At 51.6% G+C, this 22236-nt stretch overlaps 1 protein-coding gene across 1 annotated transcript; it reads right to left on the reverse strand.

The window, feature by feature from the left end:
* Positions 1–4843: 4843 nt before the first annotated feature.
* FAM19A3 (family with sequence similarity 19 member A3, C-C motif chemokine like) lies at positions 4844–19611 on the reverse strand. Its single transcript, XM_026077294.1, has 4 exons — positions 19497–19611; positions 9525–9674; positions 8056–8180; positions 4844–4870 (listed from the first exon to the last, which is right to left on the reverse strand). The coding sequence occupies exons 1-4, from the start codon at positions 19609–19611 to the stop codon at positions 4859–4861; spliced, it is 402 nt and encodes a 133-aa protein (XP_025933079.1). The 3' UTR covers positions 4844–4858.
* Positions 19612–22236: the final 2625 nt, after the last annotated feature.

Raw genomic sequence — 22236 nt, forward strand, 5'->3', positions numbered from 1 at the left:
GGGACGCTCAGGGGATGCACAACAGCGGTGGGGTCCGGGAGCTCCTGCGCCGGGCGCAGGTCCCGGGAGCTGTCGGCCCTGCAGGCACGCTCTGCCGAGCCATGCCACCTGCCCGGACAGGGGGGCAGGAGCCACGGGAAATTACGCCCAGGAGCTGCGGAAGGCAGCGTTCACTTAATCATTCGTACTTCTATCGACCGGGGGCAAGTGGAGCATTGGTTCTGCGCCCCGGCTGCACCCCTCTGCTCCGCACCACGCATGACTGCTCTGTGTTCACAGCAAAGCCTCCCGTCCCGGCGGCACCGTGCTGCTCCCCGCGAGCCAGAAAACGTTCTGCTTCCCTCCCCGAGTGTCCTAATACCTGAGCGCTCAAATGTCATCTCCATGTCCGCTGACCTTCTCTTCGTAAAGGTATTTGTGTGCACATGGACAAACACAACATCATTCCACCGCCTATTTCTGTTAACTGTAAGCACGCTTGCTCTCATTTTCTACCCAGTGCTCTTTTTCAAGGCTGAGGAGTGTCTTGCGGATTATTCTGGATTTGTTTCTTTTTAAGATGCCCCACCAGTTATGTCTCTGCATCTGGAGAGCTACAGAAAGCTGAAGGTGTTTTCCTGTATCTTTTGTCCATCTTAGTCCTGCTTCCCCAGGGAGGGAGGCTCCTGCAGTCCTGCCATGCATCCCTTCTCCTGCACCTTGTGGCCCAGGCTCCTCTCACCGCTTCGACAGAGGAAAGCAGTCTCAAGGGGCAGTTAAGCTCTTCCAGTTTTCCTGGACTCAGGACGGGGCCTGCAGTGTGACAGGTCCTGGGCACCAGGAAACTCTTCTGCAGCAGGATCCAAATGTCCTGACAGCAGGAAAGCCTCAAATCGCCCCCATGCATGTACAAGCACCCAGGAGTGATTCCTGGAAGCTCAAGCTAATATTCTGCAGGGCTTTGTCCATTGCTCCTCAAACTCTTCCAGGAAATGCAATGAATAATAATAATAACCATAATAATAAAAGTATCCAAACACTTGACAAAACACAAAAGCCCTTGTTGGATAATACAGCAGACGAATGCCATGTAGGGCCGATAAACAGGACAAACATTCTTGCAGCGCTGGCAGCAAATCAGTGGCCATGACACTAATACACAGCTACCTGATGACCAAACCAGCAAAGGAGAGGGTTGTCTTTGGTCAAGTCTCAGCATGCTGAAGTGGAACGAAATGGGTAAATTCATCCCTGCGGCAACATCAGTGAAATCAGGATGAAAATCAGCCCACTGTGTATAGCCCAAACTGCTCCGCTGTGGTTTGGCTAAATGAAAGAGTATGCCTTTTTAATGCAACATGTAATTAGACAGTGTAAGTCACAGCCAGAAGATTTTATTGAGTCAAAGAATTAGACAGTCGCACGAATAATGAGAATAGCTGCAGTTGCAGGAGCCAGCTAGGATTCAGGAAGGATGCAATATTTCTGGCACGGGCCAGCAGCCAAACTCTCGGTGGAGGCTCTACGCGCCTGACACCACCTGAACGCTGGGTCTCTAACGCACCCCTCGCCCCAAGGCTCCCAGGCTCCTGGCCAGCTTAAAACGGTGCAAGCAATGGCCATTCCTCGACTGCAAGGGTGCTGCCAGATACACCAGACCTCACTGTCACGAGGTTTTCCCTGCTGTTCAGCTTTTGTCTCTCCTGGTCCTAATTGCAAGCCCAAGGCCATGGGGTAAATACGGCATGAATTTATCATGGACAGAAATCCCTACCGAACAAGCATATCAAATGCAAACAGCGGATCTGAGAGATCTTCCCTATACTTTATGGCTTGTAAATCAGCCTCCACAGAATTAATATCTCTAGACTCATTCAAAATACATTCTTCCCTCTTAACCTCCCATTGAAGGAATTAAAAGAAACCTGAAATCCTGCATACTTCAAAAACACAAAGGATGAAAAATCCAACAAAGCAATTTGATACATTGGGGAACTGGTGTGTAGATGTCCCTGGACTGATGACACTAAAATTTAATTTTAAGCATTTCAGCCACTAAGAATGCTGCAAGTGTTTCTCAGCCTCAGAGCAGCCATGTCTTTTACACAAGAAAAATGTCAGCGCTAACCTCTACTACTACAGCAAGTGCAACTTGGGGAGCACTGTAGAGCCAGAGAGTCATACAGGACGTGAACTGGAAAAACAGCATTCATTACAGCAAAATGAGACCACATCAGGGGAGTCTAAGGCAAACAAAGGGCAGGAAGCTCATCAGCATCACAAAAGTCACTTCTCTTTCACATTAAACGTATCTCCTAGCGCTTTGCAGGAATAATAGTCCAGTTACAGAACGACAGAAGCAGTAAAAAATAAAAAATGAAACCTAGGAACAATTCCTCTATTAAAGAGAAGATGTAATAGAGCAGATCACGATGGGAACACGCTGCCCGTCCCCAAAGAGCCCTCGCAGGGTGCCCGGTGCAGAGCACCGCTGGGGGCAGAGGGGGATGGCGAGCGGGCGGTGATGCTGGATGAACCCCTCCGACGTGGACCGGGATGCCTCACGCCCCAGGGAGTAGCGGGTTCAAAACGCCGTCTCCAGGTCGTGCCGGCAGCACGCTCAGCCCTGCAGATGCGGAGAGCAGAGCTACCTGCCCCCCGGGAAGGACCCAGCCGCGGGGCGGCTGCGGCTGGCACCTCTCTGCCCGAGACGTATGCGAGTCCCCTCCTCATCGCTGGCTCTCTGCAGGGCGTGCGTCTGCCAGCAATCCTGAAGGATAACGGCGGAGACGGGGGACTATGCACGGACTCACCCATGCATTACGCCCTGGTGAAATCCCCATCCAGGTGATGCTGCAAACAGCAGTGTAAACAGGCCCTCATCCTCACCCCACGATGCCAAACTCCATGTGTCCTTCCAGCCCCAAACCATGCTACCCGAACACGGAGGCCGGGACGAGCTCTGCGACCCCCAGCAAGAGGCTGTGGCGCAAAGGGAAGGAGGGCGGAAGCGGCGCTGTACAAACCTCAGCCCACGGGCAACACCAGCGATAGCTGTGCTCCCCACTTGCGCTTCGGGCCAGGACGGAGCCCTCCCAAACCAGACTCTTTACCTTTTATTTGCTCAGCAAAAAAAATGCTCTTAAAGCCCTCCTTCGTTTTTGAATGACAAGATCTTCTGCAGAGATTAAAATGGTTTTAATATTTCACAGTCTGGTATTTACATCACATCTGAACCAGGTATAATGTACCCCGTTACAAAAACATTTAAATAACAAGTCCTGCAGGTCGCACAGTCGGAGTGCAGAGGCCGACGGCTGCAAAGCACACCCGCATCCCTTTGAAGCGCCGCTTTGCTCTCTGCTGCCGGCCCCGCTCACGCCCGGCGGCGCACGTCGGGTATTTTCATTCCCAAGGCTTCATCCATGCACCCTCCCGAGTCAACAGCGCCCTGTAACACCATCTCCCAGCGGCCCCGCGCACGGGTAACAAAAGTGGCACGGGGGCAGAACGGCGAGGCCACCCGCGCTCGCCGGCTTCCCCCGCCCCTCCGCGGACAGCGGCGGCGGGTCCCTCAGCCAGGGCAGGCTCCGGCAGTGGTGGCACCCGGAGGAATTTGGGACGACGGGGTTCACGCTGTCTCCCCCTCTAGCTACAATATCGGGGCAACGGTACGTCCTGGAAAAGGACGAGCTCACTGCTGGGACATGGTACATTTTCCTTTATTTACTTTGAATTAATGCAACACAGCCTGTCTCAGTCTGTCTGGGTCTCTGGACGGCTGTCTATGCTGTATCAGGAAGAAAGAAGAAGGGTTCCCCCTCGCATTATTCTGAAACGCTATTGCAAACATTAGGAGTAATCTGGTGCCTGGGACTGGCACTGTAGAGAACAGATATTAAACTAACACCCTGATTAATGCAATTACCGAGGAAGAAAAAACCAGCAGCGTGCTCCATGGCTACGTTATACCATCTCCAGGGTCTGGAGTGGTGTCAGACAGCCCAGGCTGCACTGCTGCTTTCACCACATGTGGGGCTGGGTCATGGTTGCGTGGGCTAGATTATGGGGCAGAGAGGAAATAATGCTACCAATGTCAGTGGAGTCCTCCCAGCCTCACGCGAGGATAACAAGATCAGGATCTGGTCCACAGCGTGCAAACTTTTCCTGGGAACCCATCTGGGTTAAAAACGGTGACTCAAATGGCAGGGAGGACTGCATATGAACATTGAGTTCTAATTTCCAGATGGTGACACTGGTTCAAGATCTTGGAGATGAGGGAAAGGTGACTCTCACAGCAATTATTTTACCTAAATGAAAGAATAAAGCCAGTTTTGAGGGACTGTTGTCTCTCTCTGTAATTGTCAACAGCTCTTATATGATTTGAGAATTTTATTTACCGGGATGGGAAAATGAGCCCACGGTGAGCGTGTCCATGAGGGGGAAGGGGGCCGCAGAGTGACAGGAGTCTTGCAACTGCATTCGGGATCCATGACTGTAGCCTTAAGAGAAGCTGGATGTCAGCAGCGGCACTGAATCGGTACCTGGCATGGTCCGAACAGCAACGAGAAGCGTTCCCAGGAACGCAGGCCCAGGACACCGTCAGGCCTCTGCAAGCCTCGGCTTTCCGGCGCAGCGGGCACAGAGCACCACCAGAGGCCCAGCAGCAAGGGCAGCGGGGTGCAGCGCTGGGGGATCGCAGTGCTCTCCGGCACAGCTGTAATCTGTCCACCACCAGGAAAGTCCTGCTGCTCGTGGCTCTGCGGAGCATGAAAGGTTCCTCTCCCTGTAGGATCAGCACTGTGTTGCACTGCTCCACGTCCCGGCTGTCACAACGGCAACGCTCACCAGATGAGTCCACAGCAGAGCGCCACCGAAACTATCGCGTGACCTGTGAGCAAAGGAGAGAAGTGTCAGACAGGCACTTGCCACTGTTCAGCTATTAGGGCGAGCTAGAGCTTCCTTCACGCTCGGGTTATTGCTCACACAGCTCTAAGAAAGGTGTCTCTCACCTCCGGCCAATGTCCTGAACTGCTTCCTCTACAACATCCAGTATTTTGAACAGCGCTTTGCAAGATACAGGAATTTAAGTCACTGTTTCCTTCCGTATTTGCCAATGTTTCTGATACTTGTTGCAACTGCTTTGTGCTCTGGCTCTGTCCATCACCCAGCACATCTGGATTAAGTGTTAGTTCAGTGTAAAAGAATGAAGTTACAGTAACAATTATAATAGCTAAGCCTTACAATAAACCCATGCTACTGCGAGAAGAATGCAAACCCACGGCATGAGGGGCTGGCGGCACTGCACACGATAGCGACGGAGCAGAAAGTTTTCTCTTTTATCGCTACAGAGGTGAGCGCTCCCGACTGCATCTTGGAGAGCGCGCAGGACCCAGGGCTGTGTCTGACGCTGCACACCGATGCCGCGCACATTTGTGGTCACTCTCTGTGTGCAGCCCACACCCTCGCACCAGGCTACAGGATACCCTGGGAAATGTCTACTGTGATCCTGGGCCATGTTTGCCCTCCGCTTCACATGCGCTGCAGACTATGAATAGTTTAAATATATTTTCCTTCATGTTTTCAGCTCCTGTTTATCCATTATAATGTCCTTTCTCATGGATTTCACAGTAGGACCAGAGATTTCTGTCAAGACAGCCTTGGGAGTTATAGATTCATTTGAAATAGTTATTTAACCTCTGTGCCTGGCCTCTGAGCTATCCACATATCAGGGACATGCAGCAGAGCCAAGTGCAGATCCACCACAGCTCAGTGTGAAGATCAAACTGGGAATGCTAAAAAGGGAAGGGGAGGACAGACGCATGCTCTGCCACACGGCCCAGCCTTGAGCCAGGACTGGGACATGCACTGACTACTGCTAGCACTGCCGCATTTACATCCCGGCATTCAAAAGGGAAGGGACGAATGGAAAATAAGGGGGGAAAGGTTGTTTAGAAAAAGCACAGAGAAACCAAACAGTATGATAAGGAAGTGGCAGTGCATGCCACTGCCAAACAGACCACAGTCCTCCTTTGCACTCTTCTAGCCCTCCCTTTCCATAGCTTCCCATTACTCCCTCCTGCTACCTTCTCCTCTGCCCTTTGCAGCTTCACTCAATGGAGTGGAACGAGGTTTCCAGGCTGCTGCCTGTTACAGTTTTGTCATGAATCCTGCAACGAGTTCTTTGGGTTTCTTTGCTCGACTCCTACACCTATGCAACAATCTCAGCTTTGGCTAGAAAGGCCTTTCCAACCCTCTTGGTTGTGTAAAAAGTGGGAAAATATGATCTAGAAGACACCTAAAGAAACAAAGGACCCAGGTAGGACATAAACAGACCTCCCAATTACTGTTATTTTCTTAAAATCTCGTGACTTAGAATATTCTGTGTCATGGCTTTCAATCCCTCCAGGTTGGTGATGTGTTTTGCATAGATTAGTTCTAATCCTGTGACAGCTAAATCCCTTCCCTACTGAGCAAATAATTTGTGACAAAATTCTTCAGAGAGCCACATTCTCCCTTTTCCACTAATGGATTACCCATGGAGACATCGTGATCCCCTCTCGTTTATTTGTTGTTTGAAATGATTTTCCTGAAGAAGTCTGTTTGGTATCTTCTTTGCTAATGGAAACGGTCAATCTGTTTGCAGTGGGCAAGTTATCTAACACATCCAGCTGATTCTCCCACTTGTGAATCATCAGTGAACAGTCCCAGCAGATGTAAACATAATTTGCTCTTTGCATTTGTTTGATGGGATGCTTGTTCCAAATTTCAGCTTATGGATTATTTGTGAACTTCTTGCTTTGATTACAGCTTCCCTTTCGGGCTCTGTTTGCACAGAGCAACTGAGAGGTGCCTCGAACTTTCTGGAAATCCAGCTCCTTTTGGGGTTTAGTGCTTAACAGGGCATTAAAAGTCACTAGTCATTCTGAAAACATAGGTTTGAGTTTTTAAGACGCAGCCTCACTGGGGAGAAGGGCAAACAAGCCAAAAAGGGATGTTAGGAGGATTGCCATAAAGGAGATCAGGGCTGCTGGAAAAGGGAGAAGAGCAGAAGCTCTGGCCTCTTGCAGACTGGAACAGTCCCAGGAGGAACCCAGGGTCAGCAAAGCCCCAGATACTTTGAGTTATGTTATCAGCTGGGGGGAAGAATTAATTAAGCAATATAAAGAAGGGAAAAAGAGGACGAGCTAAAAGTAGCGCTGCAATTACTGGTCAGTGATGGATGCCAGGCCAGAGGAACTTTTTTTGACACCCATAAAAACATCTGAGCATGCAAGTGCTTTTGGTGCACAAAAATAATAGCAATAATGAAAAAAATCCCCACATCACTTTTTTAATACAATAATTTTACAGCAGGGTATGTGGGGTGAGAAAAGCTAAAGCATACGGAATAATTACACTCAACTGTATGAACAATGATTACAAAATTATGCAACTGATTAAGCATGACATATATATAATTACTAATGAGTTTGATAAAATTTTAATTATACCTTGTTCTCTGGGGCATTCAGCAAGCCATGAAAATAATAATCATGTAGCTCTCTGTCACAGATGATTGCTTCAGATGGGGAAGCAGTGACATCCCAGAAAGCCTCCATGGATCCAGGGCTGTGCCAGAAGGCTGGGACAAGGAGCCCGCTGCTCCAGGGAGCAGCTGGGAGAGGCTGAGCCAAGAGCTCCCAGGCCGGCACCAGCCCTGGGACCGACTCAGTGTTCGTGCTATCCTTGCTGCCACAGGCGAGCTCCTTTCCACCCCGGCCCGCCTCCCCGCACAGCCAGCGTGTGGGCACCCAGACTGTCCCCTCTGCTGGGTTTGGCACAACCGTAGCAAATTGCTTGTGCCCTGGAGAAGCCAGAGCTCTCCTCTTCCTCCCTGTGAACTCTCTGGGGCATGTTCCTGGGTTTCGAAGCAAAAATCTGATTGCCCCAGGCTGGAGAAAGGGCAGCGAGGTGTCCCCATTTCCCCAGCGTGCTGCCAGCCTGAGCCCGGTGCTCGTCGGCCCCTCCAGCTCTGCCCCAGCTCCTCACGCCCCACGGCACAGCCGCCCGCGAGGGACGGCGACGCAGAAATACCTTGGTCGTCTTCACTTTGTTGCCGCTACTGCAGCTCCAGCCGGAGAAGTCTGGCAGGACCTTGCACTCCTCGCCTTCGAGGCAGGGCTCCATCTGGCACCACCATTTCTGGAGCACGATGGAGGCTGGAAGGAGAGGAGGGATGTGTCAGGAGCAGCCAAAACCACCTGCGGGGAGGGAGACAGCAGGCCCGGAGGGACGACGCAGGCTGTCTGGGCCCCGGGAGCAGGCACAGCCACCCTGCGACAGAGGAGCCGAGCTGGGAAAGCCACGAGCCCGGCGGGGTTTGAGGTAAGCCCTCGGCCCCCGTGCGCAGCAGGCCCTGAGAGCCAGCGGCTTCGCCATCCGAGCCGCCCCTGCCGCGTCACGACAGGAGGTGCCTCCCTTTCGTCTCCGGCACACTCCAGGTGGGAACACCACCCATTTTGCAGGTCTGTGAAAAACGAGGATCTCTGCTCCCCTCACCAGCTCTGTGCAGGCACTGCCTCCCTCCTAACGACTGCCTTGGACCTGACGAGCTGCTTGTCAGCTAGATGACCTAATTTGACCCAATTTCACCACTTGCCTCTGAAGTGCCCTGTTTTCTTGCACTATCCCAAGTAAAAAGCCTGCTATCAGCCCTGTCCTCATTCCTGACAACAGTAGGGAAAACAGCTTTGTTCACTAACCTACTTCAGGCTCCACTTACTGAGGCAAAGTGACTGTCTATTACTACTTGACTTTGTTAAACTCTTGTAATTTATGCCTACAGTGTGCATAATTACAGGGGGCTTCTCTATCTTTGGGAAAGACGACGCAAAAGCTGCTCAGGACAAAGAAAACCTTCCCTGAGAATTAATCCAGTCATTTCTTGGTGTTGTGCACAAATGCATTCACATGATATAGGCTCTCAAGTGAATCAATAATGCACTGGCGGAAGCTTTCAGCTGCTTCTGGTGGCTCTACTGTGATACCACATGATGACATTCAATAAAATATATATGGCTTGAGTTTTTCTTAGTGCTCTTCACAAATGTTGGTGCTGCATGGTTGGAGCCGTGTCTGTGCCTGAGGCTGCAGCAGCGTGGCAAGCTGGGCACGCAGAGATCGATGCTGCAAGGTCCAGCTCTAGAGCAGCAGCACAACAGGGCTGCTGCACAACAGCACTGGGGAGGAGCTCGAACCCCCGAAGCTCCATAACGTGCCTGTGTACAGGCAGCCTCTGGGCTGCACAGGGTGGAATAATGTGGCTACACCAAAGGAGAGATCCGAAACGCTTGTTCTCCCCCTCTGCTCCATTGCAGGAGCTCTCACTTCGAGCCCAGGTCGGAGAGTTGCATCCTATCCATGCAGAGAAATCCAGCCAGGGTTCCTGGGCTGAAGTCCTCCCTTAATCCCAGGCATGTGAAAACCGCGCCAGCCTGACCAAATGGGAAAATATAGTCAGTAGGGAGCACAAGTACTTGGCTTGCCAACTGCTGGGTACTCACCATCCACGCACGAGGGAGCTGCCCGCGTCGTCCCTGCCACCTGCCCAGGGAAGCAGGAACATTTCACTGTCTGGGAGCGCTCCTCAATCTTGTTCTTATTGCAGCATCTGTGAGCTGCAATGACTTCACACGTGCCAGGCTCTACGTGCACTGAGAGAGAGGAAACAACCACGGTTACATGGGGCTGCCACAGGGCTCCAACCATGTCCCGGCCTGGAAGCCCCCTGAGCAGGGCCGAGCAGTGGAGAGGTGCAGCTCTGCCAGCCCAAGCGCAGGGGCTTAGAGCAGCACGTACTGCGGCCGATGGCCCGGGTGGAGCCAGGGCTTGGGCAGAGCTGCCCTGCGCCCCAGGAACTTCACCAGGCCCCAAGGCTGCTGCACACACACGTACGGGTCAGCCCAGCCTCTCCCCACCCATCTGCAATGAGGAAGAGCAGTGGTCCTGCTCCAGACACCCTGCCATGCAGGCTCATGGTCCTAACAGCCCTCACGCCCATCCTGCTGAGCAAAATTAATAGCCTTTTGCACGGCCAAGGGAAGCGGTTTATTGAAATGAATGAGCACATTAGTAAATTGGAGCTGATAATGGGATGCTACAAGAGGGGGATGGTGCCTTGTGTTGCCTTCGACTTCAGAGTAATGCCACCTCCAACCCCAGCCCCTAGTCACAGCTGAAAGGGATGTTCCCATCTAATCATCCCACTCCATTCCCTGCAAGCGGGAGGGAGAACTAGGAGTGCATTTCCACCCTGCAGTGACACAGAAATGTCATGGTCTTCATCAGAAGTCCAGGCTACTCTGCTGTTCCCCCATCCCAGTGCCATTAAAACATTAAGGAAGAAAGAAAAACTGATGTGCTGGCTTATCACCTCTGGGATCTGTGCTTAGAATCTAGTTAGCATCACAAATCAATGAATTTCGTTGGCTAATGGCCCACACAACCACAATACAAATTAGCCAAACGGGGCTGGATAGACTTTATTCCCATGACCTGAGAGCGTGTGATCCCTGCAGGTCTTGCTTAATGAGCACTGGAGGAGTGAGCGCAGAGCTGCACACTGAGGCATCCCAGTGCCTCAACAGTCTTTGATTTACACAGTAACCAGGAGCCAGGCTGCTAGGGGCATAGGGAAGCTGTGTTCCTACAACGCGCCATTCCAAAACACGTGCAGGCAGGCACGCACCGCGCTGTCACAGCCAACTGCCTGGTTTCTGCCACTCAAGGCCATGCACAAGTCCTCTCCTAAATCCCCACAGCAGCACCAGCCACAGCAATTTTGGTGCCTTTCCTGGCTCTTCCAGGACACGGCTCCTGAGGAGCAGCTACCCAGCTGGCGAGGTCCTGCACAATTCAACAGCCAAACCATCCGCGCTGCAGATCCCAGGGAGCACGTTCACTCTTGAACTCACTAAAGCATGCAGGCCCAGGGAAGGAGCGCCACAGTTTTCTGCTGGTTTAATCCCTGTTCATTTCTGCTACAATTTCCATAAGAAGGAAAATGGAGAGAATGGCCAAAGCCCTGCCTGTGTCACGGCAAATGCCCGTGGGTCCCCAAAGAGAGGTATCAAATACCCACGCTCGCTAGGAAACACCTCCTGCTTTTCAGAAGCTCTTGGAAACCAGCCTCTTAATCTTCCGAAGTGAAAGCTCAGGAAATGGGATCTCTCTTCAGCCTCAAGGGGGAAATTCCTCTGCCTTGCAACAACATTTTCACCTCCCTGTTGGGAAACGCCAGCACGAGTGCAGCCTCCCCGCTTGCCTGGCGCGGCGCAGCGGTGCCTGCCTGCAGGCTCAGCTCAGCTCTGCACCGCTGAATCTCGACCCTGCCTTTGAACCTGCTAATTACGTTCGCATGGCGCAGCTCTGATTACTTGGGGGCTGCTCCAGGAGTTTGTGCTCGGGGCTTCTCCGTTGCCTCAAAACCAGCGACAGCAGCAGATGGTGGAGGCAGCCAGGCTGCAGAGCGGAGGCCGCCAGCAAGGTGGGGGCTTGGGGCCCTGCTCGCTCTGACTTGCAGAAGGGCAGCCTTGCCAAATAGCTAATTCCCCTCCTCGGCCATCACAGGTCTCCCATCATTGCCAGCTGGTCAGCAATTACTGCAACGGGAAGGGGAAGGCATCAAATATTTATATCCCCCTTAGTCCTGGAATTTGCCTGCACTGAGTCACGGATGAGCTGACAAACGGCGCCTTGGAGCTGGTAGCTCACAGAGGGGTTGCTGTGTTGCTGCATAACTGCTGCGATAAAAGATGGTGCTGCCCTCTATGCCAATCAGTTACCCCTGAGCCCTGATGACATTTTACACGCTTTTTTTTTTTTTTGCTAACTTCCACTTGCTGCCAAAAGAGCCAAGAACACAGGATCCTGCCTCACTGTCCAAAGTAGTTGTTTTCCCCTGCTCCCACAGTACCTCAGCACCTACCGAGGGATAAAACGAGGGCAGGACTCAAGAACTGAACCAGGATGCAGTCACCAGCGATGCCACCAGACTGGGACCGGGGCAGGGTGACATCTGCTTTCGTGCAGAAAGGCGGTGCTGTGGGGAGCAGGGACTGGAGGAAGAGCACGCTGTGACCCTCAGGACTCTGAGGATTTCAAAGCCACCTAACGCCACGTCCCTCCCTGTGCTCCTTCCCCCTCCGACGCCAAGGACAGCGGCCAGTCCCGAACCTGCTTCCTTGAGGAACCAGGGCTTGGGCTCTACAGGCTGGTGGGCCCCGCACTGGCTGGCACGCAGGCAGGATGGGCTGTGCAATTACCAGGGCTTTTATTTGGCCTTATTTATTGTTATTTCATGGTCATTTTCTGTTAATGAACCATTGCTTTCATATCCGCCCATAATAATTACACAATTACCTATCCTGGAAGTATTTTGTAATAGCATCTCTGGCTATAAATTTTATCCTCCCTTCTAAATGCCATCATAATTCAGTTTTAATGAAGGTTCCCACTCTTCCTGAATGCAGAGATGATAGACTCTGGTCAAAGTGAAAAGGAAAGCAGCTCATTACAGAACAAACGTGGCTGTGTTTTGCCTTGTTTTTCATGGTTAATGGGATTTTCCATATAATCTGAGAAATAAGCAGAGGTCCTTGGGTTTGGCTGACCATGAACATGAGCACAGATTTGTGCTTCAGGGCAAGCCCACCGAAACACCACGCTCATCCTGGTGCCTTGCTGCCGCACAAACGCAGGCCCGAGGCGATGGCTGACGCAGGAGCCTGGCAGACCTGCCCTCGTCGGCTATTTCGCGCCAGCCCGAACTCCCACGCATTTGAGTTCTCCCCACTTCTCTCCCTCTCCTGCCCCGCACGCCCACCGCGCTCTCCGGTCCAGGAGTGTAGAGAGCCACCTTCCCCAGCTGCATGCCTCTGCCACCCTGTCTAAACAAGTGGTTTTATAACCTTCAACTTCAGTGCTCGCACACATTTGTGGTTTTGACTCATTTTTATAAAAGTCTCTCTGTAAAGCTTCATTAGCAGAGCTCTTCCCAAGAGGAAGGCCCAGACAATCCCCTCTGCTCCCTTTCACTTCAGCTCTCTGGCTTCTCATTTTCAGCTAATTTAAAAAGATTCAGCAGAGGGAGAGCAAGGCAGAACTGAGAAATCGCTCATTAGAGCCGTTCAATAAGAGTTCACTAACATGCCAAAACCCTTTTAATTTCCTCAAAAAGGTGCAGCAGGGAGATAAAGAAAAATTAGATTCTCCTCCTGTTACTGCTGCTGGCTTAACCCAGCAACAGCTACGACAAATGCGGGTTGAAGGACTCGGAGCCTCAGTGCAGGGTCGGCCCCTTCGGCCCCCGCTGCCTCTGCCTGCAGCGCGCTCCCCACGTTCGGCTGCGTTGCTGGGTGAGGGCCCTACGCAGGAACGTTTTTACCATTCTGACATTTCAGTCTCTGTGTCCTGCAGAGAGAGAGAGGTCGCCCCTTGCACCTCCGGCTGCCCCGGACGGCAGGACCCCCCGGCAGTTTCTGCTTTGGACTTGCTCTCTCACTCAGCAGATTGCTTTCTGCAGCTTTCTTATTCCCTGGCTGTTGCAGCAAATTAACTCCCATCACAGAATCAATGTGATCAGAGGCAAGAAACCACCCAGTGCGGGGACAGTTTCCCAGAACCTCAGTTCCAGGAGGGACTGGGTTTCAGGGAGTGACCCGTGTGCTCCAACACCACCTAGCACCCTCTGTGCCCCCGTACGCCTTTGCCACCATTGCCTGCCCGAGCAGCGAGGCCTGCGCCTGCGAGTCCTGCACCAACAGGCACACGTCCTGGAGCTGTTGTTTTGCTTCAGCAGGCACCTGCGCGGTATCTGTGCAAGTTATGCCAAGCAACTGCTGCAGGAGTTTTGCAGACTGCAAGTGTGCAGGTGCAAGAAACGAGCTCCCACCAGAGCAGGCTGGCACAGTCCCATCTCTAGCTAGCACTTGCCTCTTCCCTCGCCCGGAGGGCAGGCTATAATGTAAGCGGGAGTGTCTACAGCCCTGGGCATGCCATGGGGCGAAGATAAAATCCATCTCAGACAAGAGATGCTCTTACTAATAAGCCCGTGCTTTGTGCTCCAGCCCTGCTGGATTCAGCTACAGGCTGTAATTAGCCCAGCTGCACCAGAGGTGCACGTCTGCCATTGTGAGGAGAGTGTGGAGGGTGACTGCCATCGTCGGAACAGAAATGTTCAGAAAGCTCTTTGTTTTTCCTCAAAAGCACACAGCTTTCCTTTGAGCCAGTCAGAGCACAGGCATCTGCTGATAAATGGGGTCAGGCAGCAAACTACAGTGCCAGGAGCTGTTGCCTCCTTGCCCCAGGAAGAGTTGACTACAAGGAGCACTTTGCAGGGGGGCTGACAGGCCATCATCCACCGCAGTGCTGTTCCTAGCTCACGCACTTGCTTCTGCTCCCGAATTCAGACCCTGAACTGCTCATCAAAGAAGAACCAACACACCGCAGAGGTCAGGCAGCCTCCAGGCACCAGTCCCTGCAGCTGCCCGGGGCCATGCACAGCCCTGCCTCTCCCTCACATCCCTGCAGCAACCGCTCCGCATGGGCAGAGCTGGGGGAGCAGCACGCAGCCCTGGGACTGGGCCCTCTCTTGGGCTGCGGAAGCCTTTCATCCACCTCACGGTTTTATGAGCATCCCAACAGCCTGTCCTGGGAAGCAATTACACAGGAAACTTGCCCCAGGCATCTCTCCTGCGCAGACCCCTCCAGGCACCAAGCCCCCCGCTCCAGCTGGAAGCGCAGCGGCAGGGCACGGTGCATTGCTTTCCCACAAGTAATTGCTCCCGATAAAGCTGCAGGCTGTGTTTGAACGTAGTGGGGGGATTAAGGAGGCAGAGGGAGCTTTCTCTTTGAAAGCTCTCTGCACCGGCCGGCAGCCTGTCTGCATTCTCCCAAAGTACCTCGGCAGCCTCGTTAGGGCTGACGGTCTGGGACCAGGGCCCGCTGCTGAGCCGCAGCCCAGGATGTCAGCAAGCGGCTTCACTGTTCCCTCATTGCGGGAAAAGGGATTAACAGCACCTCGCTGAGGCTGGGGCCATGCTGCACCGCACCGGCGGGCTCGCAGGAGACGAAGGTGCCGTGCGGGCTGCCCAGGCTGTGGCAGCCGCTGCGGGCATGGCGTGCCGCTGAGCAACTCCGTGCTACGCTGGTCTTTTACGTCACACATTAGGCAGAAAGACCCACAAGTTTGAGAATAAGTGTAGGGAGAACGACAGGATTCTCCGGAGCTCCCTGCAGGTGCTTCTCTTTTTTTGCTGAACAGCAGGAAACTTCATATCAGATACAACTGAAAAATGCAAATCAGACGGTGTGTTTAACACCGAGAGTAGGAAACCCTCCGAGAGCCCGGGACAAATTCCAGAGCTGCTGGCATGCTTTTCCCTCCAGTTTAACTGTTATTTCCCCACTGGAACCCTTTTAAAAAATCTTATCTCATGGAACCATAAAAGCATTGTAAAAGCACCAGGCTTTTGAATCCTGCATGTAAAAATAAAATAAAAATGCTGTCCTACTCTGGCTGACCTTTAAATGAGCAGCAGAACATGTTTTTTATGGCACAACCTGAAATGACACATTTTGTCTGTCTCAGGGAGGTGTGGGCACCGCTACGCTTGTTCAACGTAAAATACTGCTCTGTTTCCTGGCAGAAAGTTGTAAAATGAAGAGAAGTTTAACACGTTATAACTGCCAGGCAATGCCAAAACCCTCCACTACACAACACCATCCCCCTGGGCAGCAAAGTGCCATTAAACTGGTCTAGAGCATCCTCCGAAAGGCTGCGTGACACCTTAGGAAAGGAGGTGGAAACCTGGAAGGCGGCACGTGGGTCCAGTCCCCACGACGAGACGGGAACCCAGAGCTCTTTCGGCTGCTCGGGTGAGCTCTGCCTCGGAGACAGCATAGCCTTGTGCATCTTGCAGTTTTGCCACAAGCCACTTCTCATCTTTGTGCCTCCCTCCCCACCTCTGTCTCTGCTCATACACTACGGTCTTTAGGGAAAGCCTTCCTCCCCTCGAAGGGGGAGAGCCCCGTGCAGCCCACGCTGCGGCAACGTGAGCTATCTGTACACCGTACCCAGCAACAACTCTACTACTAATACTCACTAAATAATTAAAGTCTTAAAATCACTACTGCCTTAGACACATGTATTATTTAAAATGGTTTTGGAGAGAAGTAGACCTGTTTTTATTGCTCATTATCAGTGCATGTCAGCAGAGCTTTTTTACTGCATTGTCATATCAAAACTTCAGATCATACTATGTTCCCCTTCGCCATATGTGCAAGCTCCTTTGTGAACAGCTCTTCCAAATCCCACCACTTCAAACTTGCAAGCAGAAAAACAAATGCATGGACAGTGTTGAGAATAGCTTAAACCATTCTGCCATTGTGTGTCAGAGAGAAACCTATATGGAAACAGTACAGCTAGAGGATAGAGCTACGATCAAGCAATCTGCTTTCCTGTGTGATACAGGGCACAGGATTGGTGCTTCCCACACACTCAACCACAGCTTCTGCCTGATCTAGAGAAGATGGTTTAGAAAAACATTCTGTCTTGATTTAAAGGCTGCACATCACCTCCCTAAGCAAAGAGGGGAATTTGCAGAAGCATCTCACAAATAAAAGCCATCTAGCTACTGTCCTCACTCCATACAATGACATGCTGGCCAGTAAATCTCTCTCCGAGATAATCAGAAATCAGTGCTCTTCATTCATTCAGAGAACCTAATTTCCCAATAGCAAATCCTAGCTGTCGAAATGTCTTTACTTCTGCTCCACGTTGAGTGATGAATGTGAACAAAGGCAAAGGTGGTGCTCTGATAACCAGCATTAAAGGGATTTATCTGAAGATGCTGGACCATCTTTGTAGGAGCTACATCCAGACAAGCAAGCCTTGCTCATCAGGTAAAGCTCACCAAGTTATATGGAGGATTAAATTGCTGGTGAATCATTCTTCATCAAGGAGTTTCCTATTCCATTTCCAAATGACTTGATCTCAGCACTTGATTCATGTGGCTATTTAAATCCAACCACATAAACCAGGAAGCACTGCTCTGCTTTGACACATTAGCATTCTCCACATGTTGGGTGAACATCAGTGATTAGATCTTATTTCCAAAGCCAGATGTTTAAAATGTATTGTTTTCCTGGAAGGCTAACAAAGAGGATCTGCATGCATTCTTTCTTTTTAAGAAATTCATGAGTTTGGGGATCTGAAATCTTGTGGCCATATAGTCACAATTAAATGCTATGTTTCATTTTTAAGTGCCACACCTGGTTTTAACTGTGAATAAATGCAATGGTATAAATGGCCAAAAGCATTGGATGTCTATATCCTTTTATGCATTTAATTCATCAGCATCTCCAAGATTCATAGTCAGGCATCAAGGGTAGAGCTATCCTGTTTCACACCTCTAGTTCATTTCCACTTGCAGAAATATGACTGCAGGTTTTCTAGGGGAAAAAATACCATCACAACTGAGAACACAACCTGATGAAAGTATGTTTCAAACATAACCTTTGCTAAAAACTGTCCCAAACGAAGCAGAAGCGCAGGCAGACAACAGGAAAATAAAACCCATGAACCTCAACAACAGACTAAAAATTCCTGTTTGAACAAATGGAGATACAGCCCAGGAAAATAAGAAATGGACAGTGCAAATATGCACAATTCTTACAATATCAGGATATGCAGAAAGAAAGCTTGTTAATGCAGAGACACAGGGTGGGGTCAAACCTTGAATTATTTGCTGCTACTATGGCCTCTTTGCTGCAGGTTAGAATTTGCTTGAATAAGAAGCACAAGATTTGGTCCATTGTGGATTACTCCTGTGTGAGTGAAAAACCCCTCCTCTCTCCCTGTGAACACATGAATACATAAGCATGTCTTTTTACGTTCAGAGCGAGACTTATACATAATTCACACCCCACAAATACACTTGGGCATCTGCACTTTTAAACTCAGATGAGCATCTGCTTTATTAATTCCAGGTCTGACACTTCCTAGAAGGAGGAGAGCTCCTGGCCCTCCAGATTTTCAAGTCAAGGAGAGTTGTCAAGCAACAGTTTGTAAGAACGTCCCCCAGCCATGCTCCACCAGCGGACAGGCAGCGATATCAGACTGAACGAGATGCTAACGTGAAACCTCCCCGGCACTGTCTAACCAAACAGACACGTCTGCAAACACTGCAAATCTCCGATCTATCCCAGCGAGCTCCCATCGGCTTAAGGGTTCATCTGATACAAATATCCCTACAGCCAGGGCAGCACTTTCAGTAAAGGCTTCACTCCAAGCAATCCCATGCAAGATGGCATATGGATCACTCAGGTGGTCCGCCAGCATCCTGGAAAGTCCTGAGCTAGCGCCAAAAATAATTCCAGAGATGATTGAGGAGTTTTATCTTTTCATGCACCTGCTACAGGTTAAAAAGAGGGTAAAGCAGGTAACTGCTGACTAGCTGGTTGACAGAGTCACTCTAGAAGATATGTTTTGGTTTTAAGCAATGAGGATGGGGATTACAGGATTAGAACTGCTTTAACTGTCAGGGAAAAATGACAGAAATGGGACAGGGGTTAGGTGTGGGGTCAGGCAATAGCAAGAACATTTTCAAATTAACCCTTAAATACCCTCTTTTCCAAACACAGACTACATTCGGGCATTCTGATGGCAGTCCCTGAAGAGGGTTAAAGTTCTGGCACTCTTTCAGGGGTAAGGCCTGGTCCGAGGCCTACGTAACTCCGCGCCCTTTTTCTCTTTCGGCTCAGACCGTGGTTGCTCTGCTCAGCTCGAAGCCGAGCGCAATTGGAGCCATACCTTGAGAGCTGGCCAGCACAAGAAGCCCGGTTGCACTGACAGCGCGCAAGGGGAGAGCCCTCGCTTTTTGGAGCGCTCATGGACTGTCAGTTAAAACGCTGCAGTCCCAGGCTTACTCCAAAGAGGCGGGAGCAGGAAGCGGGAAAATGAGAACGAACTGAGCCGGCCCTCAGATATTCATAGGGATCCGATGGGTGAGGCGCTTTATCCCTCGCCCTCCAACAGGCAGGTCAGTGCCAGAGGCTCCCCGGCTGCTGGCCTCTGCCCAGACGGGGCGATCCCCCTGTCCCCACACCTCGGCGGCAAGGAGGGCGTCCTCTGGGCTCCGGCTCATGCCTGAGTACCGACACGCAATCGCTACGCTCTCGCGCAAAGGCCACTGCTAACCTTGCGATAAGGCTGCATGAAACACGACTTGGCCAAACAGCGGCTGCAAGGACCGCAAGACGAGGGCAGCACGCGCCCCAGGCGGGACCAGCTCAGAGCACTCGCCCTCGCTGCCAGCACGGGAATAACGCCGCCTCCTGTTCGCCAGCCCGACCCTTCTCAAACCACGAACATGAAGCTACAGCCTTGGGCCGTGCCGGCAAACCACCCTCCCGGCCCCTGGCCCCGACGCTGGCCTGCTCTGCCCGGCTCACATATTAAATATTAATTCCCCTACCTGAATGACTTCTGTGGTGGGTGGAGGCCAGCGTCAGTCTTCCCCACAGCGTGGTAAGGCAGAGAGTGAGCACGAAAACCCATTTGCTCAAGCTTTGTATGTCTCTCTCACTCATTCTACCAAAAACAAAAAGAGAAAGAGAGCTGCACAGAGGAAGGGGGGCTGCGAAGCGAGTTGCAAGGGGCAGCACGCATGTACACCGCTGCTGCTGAATGCAGCATTTCAGCGCCCAAACGCACACCATGACGGGGACCGACAGGGCCCCACCATGACCGCGGCCCCAGGGCAGGTACAGGCGCACACGCAGCAAGCACACGTGTGCCCTGGGGTTCACCCGCCACACAGATTTCTTAAGCAGCATGGCCTGTTAAGGCAGGCCAGAAACCACATCATGCCAATAGCAGAAAGGGAGAGATGTTCACCTCTTACTGGGGTTTCGCAGCTAACACCTGTGCATCTGCCAACCTCCGATAGATTAGGTCTTCACACAGAAGGGCAAACATCAGTGCACCTGAAAGGAGAGAGAGAGAAATAGCGCTTGGATAACGATACCTGCTGGAAGGGCTGCACTGGAGAGGTCAGAAACGTTGAGCTCCCTGGGACCGGCTGGAATGACCCCAAGCCTCAGCTGGCCCCTGCACCAGGGACAGCATTTCCATGCTGAGCTCCGGGCTCAGCACACTGACCGAGCCACCAGGACACCTGGGGAAGGTACAGAGGTGCGCGGGAGCAGATCGGGCAGCAAAGCACCTATCTGCACACACGCATTAACACATGTGCTCACAAGCACATGAGCACGCGCCATGCACCAAAATCTCCCCAATAACTGCATCCATAACCATGCTTGCCCGTTTTACACCAGTGTGACTCCACCTGCTTTGGAGGAGTTACTCCTGAGAGAACAGAAGCAGGCCCATTAAATTAGGTATTAACTGCAGATCAGAAATACTAAATATGGACCAAAAGCATCCAAGAAGAGCAAGAGTATATTAACAGCGAATCGTTTTCCCCTTCTCCACATAGGGGTTACGTACTCTCGCTGCCTCTCATGTTAGAGAGGTCCCTTGAAGGGAGCTAAAATTGGCTCTCACAGGCTGGGCACTTTGCACACCACACTGACACACAGACCGCACCAGCAGCTATCCCAAGGGGACACCAGCTTGGAGAGGCAAGTGTCGCTACTGCCATTTACACATGGGGAGCAGAGGAACGGGCTAAGTGGGAAACTGAATCCAGGTGTCCCAGAGCAATACCTTGTTCTGGCGCTTTTTTTCCTTTCAATACATTTGCAAAATCTGTAAAACCACACAGACACAAAATTGTGTCCACTATCTTTGCATACATGTGCTCCCCCAATAACAAGATTTGGCATTTAGCTCTCACCTGCTTATCTTCCTGATTAAGTGGCGCGGTGGGAAGCACAGCCTGCCAGCAACAATGCCGCTCTCCCAGGGACACTCCCCAGGGCCAGCTGCTCTGGAAGCGCAGCCACGTCCTGGCAAGCAAGTGCCTGCGGAAAAGCCCAGGCCAGCAGAGAGAGGAGACTGTGCCTAGACCCAGCAGAGTGGTTGCTATTTATATTACTACAACCTGCCCTACTCTGTCTGGCAGCTGGAGGCTTCCAGGCGAACTCAAGTAACAGCTGAAACTCTGAATTTACAAATTGCTGTCAAGTGTCATTAATGGGAAGTGAATTGTTGCAACCAAATTGTATTTAAAATAATGCACTAATTCAGAACGCTACTCATGCTAACAACAGCACGGGGGCTGGATCACAGCGCCGTTATCGCTCCACATGCCAAGAGTGATGTACATGCCAGCAAAGGAGAGGCAGCAGTCGTGGCACTGAGACGAACGGCTGAAACGCGCTCCCTGGCAAAGATGCCCCTTTCCCATCCATCGAGCAGAGGATGTGGGGCCCCAGACAGCCACAGAACCGACCCTGCCAGCGTGACGAGTTACCTCCTAACTCCCTTTTAGGAGCCGCCTCCTAAACCTTCTCTGTGACCAGCAATGGAAAATGGATACATTCCAGCCAGGGACTCGAACATCGCTCCCCTACATCCCAGGGCTGCGCCCGGACCACAGCAACACCTTCTTCTTTCGACTAAATGGAAGTTAGTATTGAGTATTTGGATTACTTTGTGTCTATGCAAGGAAAAAAATCACAGCAGTCACTATATTACCTCTCTCCAGACCTTGTTTTGCTCTTGGCTGAACTCTCTGCTCTGCTAGCCAAGAGCCCATAATAAGCAGCCTGTCTGCTCCTCTCCTATCTGCACATCCAAGTACCCTGCAGAGCAAAAAAAACACCTTCCTCGTGCATGCAGAAGCTGAGATAAAAGGAAAGGAGGGGAACAACTTCAGAAGCAGCGCTATGGACAGAGGAGCTCGGAGCTGGAAGGACTTAATCCTTTGAGATTTTGATCCAAAGCCCCACAGCAAAGCCAGGGCCAGGACTCGGGCTGCCCAGTGCCCAGGCTGGGCACATACTGATCAGGCTACACAGCACCTTGACCTCCCATCCGTGCTCACCCACCTCCGCATCTCCTCACACGAAGCTGAAGCGTGCAAACACTGCCCACGCCGGCACAGAGGTGGCATCTCCTCTCCCACACTGCACCATGCCCTTGCACACAGAGCAGCGCAGGAGGTGCTGGGAAGGAGCAGAGTTTTACCTCATCAGAAGTCCTCAAGGAAAAATTTAAACCTCAAAAGATTCAGTGTTTTACTTTCCACT

Source organism: Apteryx rowi, unplaced genomic scaffold (assembly GCF_003343035.1).
Source record: "Apteryx rowi isolate R43461 unplaced genomic scaffold, aptRow1 scaffold_45, whole genome shotgun sequence".
In the NCBI taxonomy this organism is placed as follows: Eukaryota; Metazoa; Chordata; class Aves; order Apterygiformes; family Apterygidae; genus Apteryx; species Apteryx rowi.

Bases quoted from the DNA above. Each gene is read 5' to 3' on its own strand.
- FAM19A3 (XM_026077294.1), bottom strand. From the start codon at position 19,611: ATGAGTGAGAGAGACATACAAAGCTTGAGCAAATGGGTTTTCGTGCTC. The intron at 9,675-19,496 runs GTAGGGGAATTA...CCTCTCTCTCAG, and splicing joins CCACCACAGAAGTCATTCAG to TGCACGTAGAGCCTGGCACG. The intron at 8,181-9,524 runs GTGAGTACCCAG...CTCTCCTTCCAG, and splicing joins AGCTCCCTCGTGCGTGGATG to CCTCCATCGTGCTCCAGAAA.